Genomic DNA, 12,604 nt, shown 5'->3' with positions numbered 1-12,604 from the left:
GTTGAAGCTCTTTCGCGGCAAGTGTTGCTTGATTCGGGAGGAAGGCGCGAATGTGGGAACTGATACTGGCTGAGAGCGTCTCACGATGAGACTTGCACCGAATAGGAAGCATGCGCAAAACAAACTAGGAGAAGAATTTGGGTGCGTAGACCGGCATGAACTGGAAGGGGACAAGAGACGTATCGTCCACACTGCGGTACGACACCGAAGCAAAGAGGTCTTATCCGCTATCGTACTTTCAATTCAAGCGCCGCGCGACCGGTGTGGAGTAGACATGGACTGGATTGCGCAGGCGGCACCTGGGGGCCTCAGGCGTCATCTGTGCTGTCGCTAGGCACGATAAGGCTGATTGGCGATAAGATGCGCTATCAGCTATCCGTGCATCCACTTCTACGTAGTTGCTCTGTTGGAGACATCGACGTAACTTTGGGGCCATGTTCAGGCAGTTCAACCAAACGCGCACCCAGGTTTTGTATGAATTAATAAGTTTAGGCTGGACATTTGTTCCCCAGTGAACATGGCCAAGGCAACCAAGTATCAAGTATCTCCGTTCTGGCTTCATGCTTCCAATGTGACGCTCTCCTTCGTAGCTCAGGCTTTGAGCAATGTGGGTATCAAAGAATAGCAAACTATGACCTGCGATGCCAGTTCTCCATCCCCATTATTCCACCAGCTTCCTGGGCTTGACATGTCTCCTCCTGCCAGGCGCCTCGTCCCGATCCCTCTGTTTCATCCGCCACTGCCACTCCAGGAGCACCCACACGAAATGGTGCAGATCAAAATCAGGCCACAAGCATTCGAGGAAGAATATCTGGGTATCTTGATGACACTGCCACAGCATGAAGTCGCTCAACCGCTCAACACCACTGGTGCGCACAAAAAGATCCAGTGGAGGGTCTTCTGATGTGTACATGTGACTATCAAGCGTTTCCACTGTGATGTCCTCGGGGCTCGGGAGATGTGCCTGGCCAGCTCCGTCCCTCAGACGCGGCGGCGGTGAATCGGGGGGAAGTGTTGTAGACGAAGAGGCGCCCTCGTCGAGATCACCAGATTCTTCGACTTCTGCAGCATAGGCGCGATCGCCAGTCTGTGTTTGCTTCTCGGGCGATGAGTCGCGTATCGTGGGCAGAGGATCATGCCCGTTGAGTTGACGAGACAAAATATTCTGCCTTATGCGAGTCTGCGAGAACGGAGTATTTCTGGGCGGTGGAGGTGCGAGGAATTCGGCAACCGTCGATTGAATGGCAGTCGTGATCTCAGCTCTCGATGTGTAGGGGAAGCAGATGTTCAGGACAGCCCTGTGTCTTGTCAGTATAGTCCCGCATCCCGAGGAAGATCGCGTACTTTTGGTTGTGGCGAGTACGGGCAACGGCCTTGTCCACAACTTGTAGAACATCGTCCCGAATCATCTCGCGCTGCCCGATGACACGGACAGCAGCCCCATACCGGTCAAGCACATCCCCGTACGTGGTGAGCTGCTCGAGCTTCACTTTCGCGAGTTGCATCAACCCTTCGACTTCATACTTGGGGCGGTTGAAGTTCTCGATGCTGAACGCGTAGACGGTGACGGTCTTAACGCCAGCCTTGTAGCAAATCTCCATGATCTGTCCGCATTAGCCACAATATCGGACACATTCAGGGAGCAATAATCGTACTCTGGCAAGAGCCTCAAATCCTCTGTGGTGCCCTTCGACCGTCTCCATGCGATGACTACGGGCGTAGCGGCGGTTACCATCCATTTCGAAAGCAACATGTTGCGGCACGGGGCCCTGCTTAAGGGCCCCGATCAACAGCTCGCGTAGCTGCTTGATGGCCCATTCTCCGGGCGGCGACTCGAAGACGAATCGCCGCAAGATAGAAACGACGTCGCTCATGTCAATGGAGAGCAATTGACTGTCGGAAGTTGATGTGAAGGTGGGAGAATGAAGTTTATTAGATTACGCGGCAGAGCCAAGCGCAGCGGCAGGATATCCTTGGTTGGGCGCTCGGGCTAGCTTGGGAAAGATGGCCAAGGTGCAAATGGAGACGCGATAAAGATTAGGGACCGGCTGGATGGACGAAATGATGAGAAGGGTGCAGATTGAATGAACGATAGAATGATTTCCTGCAACTGGAATGAGGCAATGATTAATAGGAGATATGCCACGAATGAGTAGTGGCGCAGTTGTGTGGTTGGCGACAGGATAGAGCGCCTGGAGATTCTGACCACGGGGAGCTCAGGCTGTTGATTGCTGATGACGGGGCCCAGCATCACTGGGCCTGTGCCACAGTCTGTCCTCAGCCACATATGGTGATGCGGCGCCGAGCGTAGAAGGCTGACAAGCGCCACTCGGGCTGATCCAAGAACAATTGAAAAGCACACGGATTTGCTGACGTGGAATACTACGTGCGTACGTAAATAAAATTATCATCAGAACTTGTTTTCACATTTGAAACCCGACTGGACTTGGGAGGATACTTATTAGAACGCCCCATCGGATGGAGGTGAACGTGGGAGCTGGCAGCCTGGCACCCCATCCCTTCGCCTTGTGCTCCAAGACATCAAGCTGTAGTTGCAGTTCACGGTAGAATGGCGACGCCTCAGACGACATTGAGTCTTCATTGAGAAGCGGTGGACGATGGAACGGCCGTCAGGCATTGTTCGGCTCACCAGATCAGGTTGCCATGCTTGATGCACAGCCAATTTGTAGCTCAAATTATCTCCTATTGAACATGGAATGGCAAGTCCCCGCGCTTTCAAAGAGCAGGAGAGTAATTATGAACGTGATCGACGATGATCACTGCTTTCAGAGGAAACAACTGCAATATTCTGGATATCGACCAGCCAATGGAATCTGTTCGTGCCTTCATTGATGTTATCAACGCCATTCCCCTGCCTTGACATTTCGACGCCAGGCACGGGCCCCTTAGGACTGGTCCAGAGCCCAGACAGGCCTTTTCTTCCTCAAATGATGTCATCGCATGTTGACTACGAGCAAAGTCCACTGGCGGGACAAGCTGCCCCGACCTATGTTAGTAGTGGATGTGGCAGATGATAAAGTTACTATTGGGAGCCTGTGAGTCCATGCCTCTGGCTTAGCACTTTTAACTCCTGCAAAGTCCTTGTCAATAGTGCGACTGCTGTTAGTGCTATCGTGGCTGCACAGGGCCGAGCAAACGGGTAGTCTCACTGAGGTAATCCGACTCGGAGATGGTGTAGTGGGGTAATCGACACGAGTCTCTGATGGAGGTTTGGCATGCCGATGATCAGAAAAAAGCGCCATCGTCGATGGCCAGCCGTTCTCGAGTTGCGGTACCACCAGCACATTGCCTTACCGCCTGGTTCTGACCAATTTACTGACAGATCGTGCGGACTGACTGCGTGCCCTCCCTCTTTTGCTGCAGAGATTTGCAGGCCTCCGTTCGCGCGTGCCCTTGCAGCTCCCCTCCCGGTGGTGCAGTCCGGAAGGAGCCAACGGCCGCCCCTCCATGTGATTGATCCCACCCGTCCCAGTTTCTCGATAACGCCCAGATACCGTGACTTGCCTGCGTGAGCTGTTTTCCCTGTAGACTGGTTCCCTAGCTTCTCCTCTCCATCATACCATTTTCCGTGCACGTCTGTTCCTCGTGCCCCCATCTATCAGCTATGGTTGTTTTCGACGGCCACGAGTACCTCACTGAGGAAGAGAAGCGCCTCAAGGAGGATCGTAACCGTGAGAAGTATTGGAAGAAATGGGGACCGTACGTCTCTGAGCGCCAATGGGCCACGGGTGAGAAGCACGTGTCATGCCGCGAGGGACTCCTTGACTAATTGTGCCAGTACGCGAGGATTACAGTCCGGATGGCGACGCCTGGAGTCGTGCGTAGAGAGTTATCACCGCTGTGAGGAAGCCGTCTGACCGTTCAATAGATTTCCCGCACGCCCACGCGCGCTCTCGAGCATTCCGATGGGGCGAAGACGGTATTGCTGGTGTCTGCGACACACATGGCTACCAAAACATTGGCTTCACTTTCTGGAACGAGGAAGAGTATGCGGGGTCGATCAAGCTGTTGCCAAGCTGCGACTGACCTATGCTAGTGACTTCCTAAAGGAACGGTTGTTTGGCCTGTCAAATCCTCAGGGAAACCACGGCGAAAGTGTCAAGGAGGCCCATTTCCATGTGGACAATACCCCTGTGAGTACCTCTGACACCTGGGTAGGCTTGATAGTTGAGTCACTAACATGCCATTAGACAGTAAGCAAAGAAATAGAAGAACCGGGCCCGCAGATCACTAATACCGGCTACAGCACTCTTACATGAAACTCCTGTACAAATACCCCCAGAAGAAGTTCCCCTACGAAGACCTGATCGAAGAGAACGGCCGGCGCTCCAGAGAAGAGAAAGAATACCAGATCACAGATACTGGCGTGTTTGACGAAGACCGCTACTGGGATATCTATATCGAGACCGCGAAGGAGACAGACGATGCCGAAGAGCTCCTGTTCCGTGTGACAGCATGGAACAGAGGTCCAGATCCTGCACCGCTCCACATCATCCCTCATGTGTGGTTCCGTAACACCTGGAGTTGGGGTAGAGAGCCCGAGGATATGAAGCCTTCGATCGAAATCAACGAAGAGGCTGGCGCAAAATCACAGCATCACTATCTGGGTAACAGGTACTTTAACTGCTCCCCTTCGCCTGGTGTAGGATCCAGTGGCGATGATGTTCTTCCAAAGATGATGTTCACCGAGAACGACACCAACTTTGACAGTCTTTACGGCCAGAAGAATGCTCAACCATATGTGAAGGATGCGTTTCACCGGTACATCGTGGACGGAGAGAAGGACGCTATCAACCCGGCCCAGAAGGGTACCAAATGTGCTGCTTGGTTCAACTTCAACGAGGACGGCGGTGTCAATCCTGGCGAATGTGCGGTTGTTCGCTTCCGGTTTTCGCAGAAAGACCAGACTTACGTCGACGAGGAGCTTTTTGACGAGATCATAGAACGCCGGAGAGAAGAGGCCGATGACTTCTACTACAGGCTCAGCCCGCTGCCCATCTCCGATGACATGCGAAACATCCAAAGGCAGGCTTTCTCTGGAATGATGTGGACGAAACAGCATTATTTGTTCATCTGGGACCAATGGGCGAACGGCGACCCTGCAATGCCCCCGCCCCCTGACAGTCGAAAGAACGTTCGCAACTCGCAGTGGAAGCACATGCATTGTGACGATATTCTATCGATGCCAGACTCGTGGGAATACCCCTTCTTTGCTGCCTGGGATAGCGCTTTTCACTGCATTCCTCTTGCGATGATGGACCCAGACTTTGCTAAGAAGCAGCTCGATCTATTCACAAGGGAATGGTACTGCCATCCCAATGGACAGCTGCCAGCGTAAGTCCTGTCGCAACTCCTTATGTGCCAATGCTGATCAAATAAGGTACGAATGGAACTTCGGTGATGTAAACCCGCCCGTCCATGCCTGGGCCACGTTCAGGACATTCAAGATCGAGCGCAAGATGTATGGCCGCCAAGACATAGACTTCTTGGAGCGCGTGTTCCAGAAGCTGCTTCTCAACTTCACCTGGTGGGTCAACCGTAAGGACGCCGACGGCAAGAATGTCTTTGAGGGTGGTTTCCTCGGTTTGGACAACATCGGCTTGTTCAACCGTTCAGAGCCGTTGCCCACTGGGGGTGTTCTCGAGCAAGCTGACAGCACGGGCTGGATGGCTTTCTACTGTCTCTCCATGCTCAACATTGCTCTCGAGCTGGCCAAGCACCGCCGGACGTACGAGGATATTGCGTCCAAGTTCTTCGAGCACTTCATCTTCATTAGCGATGCCATGACCTTCCGCATGGGCTCCAAGGACGAGCAGTCCTTGTGGAATGAAGATGACGGCTTTTACTATGATGCAATCTCTTGGGGCGGGCCCTGGATGAAGCAACTGCCCGTCCGCTCGCTGGTGGGCCTCATCCCACTGTACGCCACTGCCACTCTCGAGCCGGAGCTTATGAACAAGCTTCCGTCGTTCAAGAAGCGTGTCGAGTGGTTCGTCAAGAACCGCAATGACATGGCTGAGAGGAACATGGCAAGTATCGCCAAGCGTGGCAAGGGTGATCGTATTCTTCTGTCGATTGTGAGCAAGGACCGCCTCGAAAAGATTCTTAAGAGGATGCTTGATGAGGACGAGTTCTTCAGTGAGCACGGCATTCGATCGCTCTCCAAGTACCACAAGGAACACCCTTTCTCCATGGATGTTAATGGCCAAAAGTTCGAAGTCGGGTATGTGCCTGGTGACTCCCTGAGCGGCTTGTTCGGCGGCAACAGCAACTGGAGAGGACCTATCTGGCTCTGTGTCAACTTCCTACTTGTCGAGTCCCTGCAGAGATTTTTCCTCTTCTACGGACACGAGTTCCAGGTCGAATGCCCGACAGGGAGTGGCGACTACATGCACTTAGGCAAGGTTGCTGAGGAGATCCAGCATCGCCTGCAACATTTGTTTGTGAGAAAAGATGACGGACGTCGCAGCATCAATGCCGGTGACGATCGTCTCGACTTTGATGAGCACTGGAAGGATAACCTGTGGTTCCATGAATTCTTTGATGGTGACTCCGGTCGTGGTCTTGGTTCTACTCATCAGTGCGGTTGGACGGGCCTGATCGCGCGTCTGATCCACGATACTGGGTATGCTTGGATTTCATCCTTGATATTGTGTTCTTTACTGACGGGCTCTAGATTCAACTGTCGTCTGCCTCAGACCCCTCGCACCCCCTCTGTTGCGATGTCCCACTACTTCGATGACATTCTCCACCGGAGTCTCAGCAACGGCACGCCTAAGAAGGGCATGCGCCATATCCGTCGGTCGTCGACGGCAAGGTCGATCGGCGCCCGCAGCGACTTTGATGACTCTGTCAACGATGATGAAGACGTCCGCTCCACAACGGCGTCTATCTTCCCCAGTGATGATCCGGAAAGAGTCCGCGAAAAGGAGGAGGCGGACTCGCACATGCACCGCTACGTGTCTGACCAATTGAACCATTACATGGAGCGTGGTAATTCGAAGGGCTACGACTTGACTGGCGATGACCTCGAGACAAAGGCATAATCGTAGTGGAAAGTCGACATGGCAGATGGACTAGCCTCGGAACTTGACCCTATATACTGGCATATCTTGGCGTTAACAATGGAACGAAGTTGGAAAGCACGTGGATAGGGATGATGGCTATTAATTTATCGTCGTATGTAGTGGCCATAGATTTGAGAAAACGAAATTATCGCATGGTCACATGAGCATCTGAGATGTAGCGCAAAGGTTTGAAGCAGAGCATCTATTCCCACAACGACCCTAAGGACAGGCTTTCTACACAAGTGCGCACAGTCTGTGGACTAAGGCGCTTCTTCCTCCCGACCAAAACAAAGGGAAAGGTAAGGCTTTCATATCGTGTGTCCAGCCAAGGACCACGATGGGAGGGTGCGGTGATTATGTGAGTGATCGAGAGGATCTCGATATAATTTACAGGCTGTCGGTGAGGAGCTTGTTCATCTTGGCGATACGCGAGGAGACGGAAAGATCAATGGTGCGGTCGCCAACCTCGACGATGAGTCCACCGACGATATCGGGGTTGACCTGCGCGCGTCAGTATGGGCTTTCTCTTTTCTCTGACTAGACATACCTCGTTGGTGACCTTGAGCTTCTTGCCGGCACCGACGTAAGAAGACTTGGAGACGGCAGCCTCGAGCCTCGAGAGGGTCTTGTTGTCGAGGTTCTATTACGTTTGAATCAGCATCGGTTCGGGGGGTGACCTCTTTCAGGTCGACAGATTCATATCCCAAAACTTAGAAACTCACCTGAGCGCTGGTGACCCTCATCTCGACCTCGCCCCTCGCGGCGGCGACGATGGTGTCGAACTTCTCGCAGACGCCGCCCAGGAGGCCCAGACGGTTGTTCTCGGCGAGGGCGTCGAGGAAGTTCTTGACGGTCTCGTTGGAGCTGGCGCCAGACTGCTTGGCGAGCTCAGCGATGACGGCGGCCTTGTCGTCGTTGCTCAGGGTGGGAGCGCTGAGGATGGCAGTGAGCTTGGTGTCCTTCTGAATGAGGTTGTGCAGGCTGGCGATGGCCTTGGCAGTGGGCTCGAGGCTGGAGGACTTGGCGGCGGCCGTGTACTGCGAATTGACGCATTAGCTACTTGTCTGGCCATTTGGCAATTCCGCGCCTATTTCTCCTCGGCTCTTGCGCAAATCCAAGCAAATCTGTGGGCATCGTACCAGAGCAGAGGCGTAGGTGCCGTCGAGGCCGAACACAGAGATAGGAGGCTTGCCGTCGTTGGCAGCGGCGGCGGCGAAGGACCGGACGGGCGTCGAGCGGACGGCCAGGGCGCGCTGGGGGGCAGCAGCCCGGACGGAGCGAATGGCCTGGCGCGAGAACATGGTCGTCGTGATCGGCGAGAGGCGGTGCTGGAATTGGCCGGAGGTTCGGTCGTTGGGCAAAGGGACGAGAGGTGGGTGATGGTTCGGCGGCTTCAATTGAGGTAGGTGCACGATGAGGTTGTCCGGCAATTTTGGATCTTGTTGCCTGACGGGCGGAGCCGCGATGAGGCATCCACCATGCTTACCTAATGCCGCGTTCCTCATTGTTCCGATGGTGCCGGGAGGGCTCAGGGACATGAATGTTTGGTGTCTCATGAATGAATTACAGAGAAATGAAAGAAACTGCAGCCTGACTCTATTTTAGTCGGTATCTGTTCAGACTTTATTGCTGCCAGTGTAGTTGTACGGTAATCCTTGCGCCTTCGCCTCTATTGCCTCCCGCCAGCCAGCGATGCCACTATTCCCCCTGCTGTCCCAATTCCTGAACGCCAGCGACAAAATCACAGATAAGTCACATCAATGAGCCCAACAACGAGCGAGCGAGCTCAATCGCTCTTGAGCATGCTGTCCACCAAATCACCCAGAGGGCCCCAGTAGTCCCGCCCACTTGCCAGGCTGTGCTCGTCGATGAATAGCACGTACTGCTTGAAGCTCGTGTTCAAATGCGGCTCGAGTCCCAGTTCACGGATGACGGGGTAGTGATGGCAGTAAATGTGCGCATAGATGCGATACATGCGCTTGAAGATCTGACGGACAAGCGTAGGGAACGACTTGGGGAAGGGGACGCCGATCTTGCTGGGAAGGACCTGCTCGTTATCAATGTTGGCCTGCACCCAGCTCATGAGCTGTTCAATGTAGGCTGGCGCAGGCATCTTGGTGGGCCTCTTGTAATCCTGGCTGTCTTGCCACAGATACTCAAACCTAGGACACTGTCAGTGCGTGCCGGACATGTGGTTTCTCCAGGCCGCTTACTCGTCCGTCGCCTTCATCTCTGGGCACGATTGTGGGGAGCAGAACTCTGTAATGGCGCCGTAGAGCAGATTGATCTGGTTGTAGAAGTCGACCACTGCGTGACGAGTCAGTCATCGGCCCAAGTCCAGTCGTGCCCACAGCAGGAACTTACTGTTGACCGCCAGCCACTCGTTCTCGTCCTCGCCCTCGGGAAGCTTGACCACCTTCCTCAAGCTTCCACCGCCCAGCGTGACTTCGGCATACTGTCTGAGCTGATAGCTCGTGGCACCGCCCTTGCCCAGCCTGGGTCGGAACTGGTTCTTTGTGCGCTGGTTGCTGTCGGACACAGACCTCGTGTTAGTAACCATGCCCTTTGGTACGTGGTGAGTTGGCGGAGCGTCTGGAACGGGAGGAAGAGGAGATGGAGGGTCATTGTAGACGGGGATGATGGTATTCTCGATGCTGGCCATCGTCGCAAGCGACTGGGGGCTCAGGTAGCGGAACGCAGACATCATCTTGGGCAGCTTGGACGGGGCGCGAAGAGGGGGAGAAAGACGAACACGGTCGTGAGAAACTGATGTGCCATCTTGGTCTCGGTCGAGGTAATATAGCAACGTCAAAGGTGTTCGAGGTGTCGAGCAGCTGCATTCCAATGGTTAGCGGGGTGATGAGACCAGAATGCTTTGGTTGAAACGGACCTCTCTGGGCTGGGTCAAGCGCGCAGCGTGTGAGACCGTACCAGCGCTTCAAAACGAGAAAACGGCCGAAGAGGACGAAGGGAAGCTGCGCGACAGAAAGGAGCGAAACCGATGATGCAACGAAGATTGTCGATGTAGAATGGAGCTTGGCACAACGTGGCGTCGGTTTGCGATCACTGTTTACTCTATTGCCTAATCGAGCCAGCTAACGTGTACGTCGTACCCCGGTTGCTGGGGGCTCAAGCTAGTGGAACGCATTACCCTACAACAGCATCACTAGACTCGGTGTGCGCACTTCAGGTATCTATCTACCTTAGGAGTGCAATCCGTCAACATTGGCAAATGTTGATGCGATTGCCATTACCTCCGCCCTCGCCCACCTGCCCTGCCTCTCCCACCTCTCCCTCTTCCACCTCTGCCACCGCCGCGACCACCGCCTCGCCCCCCTCTGCCGCCTCTGAACGCTGCCTTCCTTGGGCCTTGGGCCCTCCGTTCGCCCCTCTCCTCCTGGCCCGCATCCCACAGGTTGTCCAAGCCTAACAAACTACAGAATGCGACTGTCTGGGGGTTGGTGTATTCTTCGGGTTGCTCCTGCACGATCTCGGGCTGGCCGTGTTGATGTGGAGGTGCCGTAATCGCAAAGTTCTCTGGGACATCGAGCTTGCCCTGTGCCACAATGTTCTCCTCGACCCATTTGCGTTCTGCTTCGATGAGAGGAAGATAGTACTCCTCGCCTTGGTCTGCTGGTGTTTGTGCTGCTGGATCGCCAATGCGCAGGTCTTTGTGGAAAACACGAGTGATAGCAAGCCACTCGGGGTCGTATTGCAAGCGATATCTGGGCTGCTCGGTGTGAGACTCAACCCTCAGAGAATTGTGCTTATCATGCGGCTCAACGTCACACAGCTGTAGGAAACGTCTCCCCGGAAGACACTTGTCTAGTGCCATGAAGCGAACCTCCTGGTTGGGGATGGTGTCAGGAACAGGCTGTCCAGGCGTTGTTCTTGGCTTTGGCGTCGGTTTTGCGAAAGATGCGGGAAGCTGCGCCCTGAGATCATCCGGAACTTCGCTCTTCTGTGTCTCACTTGATTCTTCGGTCGGTTTCTTCTCATCTTGGGGTTTCCCATCATTCTCAGCGGTTGTCGATTTGACACTGGGCTCATCGCTGCCGTCGTCGTCATCCATGTCAAGGTCAATCTCATCTGGGTTGGCCTCCGCTTCCACTGGTGCCTCCGGGATTTCTTCACTATCTGGCTCAGGCTGTTTGACCTCTCGTTGCAGCTCATTGTTGTATCTCTTGAGCGCCGGGAAGCCAGTGTGCATGTGTGCAGAAAACCAGAACGGCGGCCTCAGCCGATCCATGACATATTTCGCAGCCATGTTCCCCAAAGTGCCGTCGATGGATTCTTGCTTGAAGAAGGGCTTCTTGTTAAACAGCCACCTAGAATCCCCGTGCGACTCAATGGCCCTGGGCCAGTCGTGGCTCAAACCGACATCGACCTGCGTCCGAATCTGCAACAACTTGCGGACGTCAATCTCCCTCACGTGGTAAAATGAGCGGACTTCGTCATCGTTGAACGGCAGTCGCTCAAAGTGAGGTTTCTGGTAGTCGTGACCTTTCCATATCCCAGACATGCCGGCGATGCGGATCGGCCCAAGCCGTAAGACGTTGGCGGCGCCCATGTAGTAAATGTTGGGCGCCACCCAGCCGCCGTAGAATAGCTCCCACAGATGAGCGCTGGCCTCGTGATTACCGCCAATGAATATGGTCAGATACGGAGCACGAGCCTCGCCAGAATAGTACTTTGGGAAGTCGCCCAACTCTCGGTACTTCACCGGACACGCCATGACGGAGAGGTCTGCAGCATTGCGCATGGCCTGATATGCCGTCAGCTTGAGACACGACAGAGCCCGGAAGCGTACGTACCTGAAAGTCGCCACCAATTATGAGGAGGTCGACACCATCCCAGCCTCGCTCCTTGCAGGCGGTATCAATGCTGGCGTAGATGGCATCCAGCGTGCCATGGCCCTACGCCGTGTCAGTAAACCCACGATCAACGAGGAAATGCTGGACTTTGCATACACAGCCCTCCACAGCGACTCTGACGCCCTTTGTCTCTGTAACATGGGCAGCCATTGTCGAAAATGCGTCAGTGGCGGGATAGGTTCAGGTACGGTGTGAGGGATGGGTCGAGGCGTGAGAGTTCATTTGGAAGTTCTTTGACTACTCACTTCTCCAAAGTGCAAGAGAAGTGGCACGCGCGACCGCCCTCGCACTTTGCGTCACATCTTGCGCCGTTGTAAAAGGGGGCCCTCTGATCAGATTGAAATCACCATGAATGCAAGTGCACAGTCAATGATCGTGTTATTTACTTGAATACTGCTAAGCCGCGCCTTTGACTAGTCTCGCTTTTGCGCACTTGTCGCAGTACCTGCGAGTCACACCGAGTACTGCCTTTTACTGGATGCGCCCATACTCCACAAGAGCTTAATAAAACTGACATCACACGCAGTTGACAAGGACTTGAAGGACGTTCGCAGAGTGCATCTTTATTACTCTTATTCCTCATGAGAATCAACTATTCATGTCTTCCAAGTTCGTGCAAGGCTTGCATCGTGTTGGAGGATG

At 54.2% G+C, this 12,604-nt stretch overlaps 4 protein-coding genes across 4 annotated transcripts; 1 reads left to right on the top strand and 3 right to left on the bottom strand.

Annotated features, from left to right (window-relative positions):
* Positions 1–661: 661 nt before the first annotated feature.
* Positions 662–1,874, bottom strand: J7T54_007436 (uncharacterized protein; the record flags this gene model as incomplete). The annotated part of the gene is made up of 3 exons (XM_051509343.1): positions 662–1,298; positions 1,345–1,604; positions 1,656–1,874. The coding sequence occupies 3 exons, from the start codon at positions 1,872–1,874 to the stop codon at positions 662–664; spliced, it is 1,116 nt and encodes a 371-aa protein (XP_051359639.1).
* A 1,751-nt stretch (positions 1,875–3,625) lies between these two features.
* Positions 3,626–7,067, top strand: J7T54_007435 (uncharacterized protein; the record flags this gene model as incomplete). The annotated part of the gene is made up of 7 exons (XM_051509342.1): positions 3,626–3,720; positions 3,816–3,838; positions 3,890–4,007; positions 4,058–4,154; positions 4,268–5,355; positions 5,459–6,646; positions 6,698–7,067. The coding sequence occupies 7 exons, from the start codon at positions 3,626–3,628 to the stop codon at positions 7,065–7,067; spliced, it is 2,979 nt and encodes a 992-aa protein (XP_051359638.1).
* A 408-nt stretch (positions 7,068–7,475) lies between these two features.
* J7T54_007434 (putative ATP synthase subunit 5) lies at positions 7,476–8,593 on the bottom strand (the record flags this gene model as incomplete). The annotated part of the gene is made up of 4 exons (XM_051509341.1): positions 7,476–7,589; positions 7,636–7,728; positions 7,811–8,125; positions 8,228–8,593. 4 exons carry the CDS (start codon positions 8,591–8,593, stop codon positions 7,476–7,478), a joined length of 888 nt encoding a protein of 295 aa, XP_051359637.1.
* Positions 8,594–8,874: 281 nt separating this feature from the next.
* On the bottom strand, positions 8,875–12,112 carry J7T54_007433 (lariat debranching enzyme; the record flags this gene model as incomplete). The annotated part of the gene is made up of 6 exons (XM_051509340.1): positions 8,875–9,250; positions 9,302–9,395; positions 9,453–9,922; positions 10,520–11,853; positions 11,903–12,004; positions 12,059–12,112. 6 exons carry the CDS (start codon positions 12,110–12,112, stop codon positions 8,875–8,877), a joined length of 2,430 nt encoding a protein of 809 aa, XP_051359636.1.
* Positions 12,113–12,604: the final 492 nt, after the last annotated feature.

This window comes from Emericellopsis cladophorae, assembly GCF_022114955.1.
Source record: "Emericellopsis cladophorae strain MUM 19.33 chromosome Unknown NODE_59_length_126458_cov_121_923675, whole genome shotgun sequence".
Taxonomy (NCBI): domain Eukaryota; kingdom Fungi; phylum Ascomycota; class Sordariomycetes; order Hypocreales; family Bionectriaceae; genus Emericellopsis; species Emericellopsis cladophorae.
Note: the sequence above shows the minus strand (reverse complement) of the source record. Positions and strands in the feature narration are given on the sequence as shown.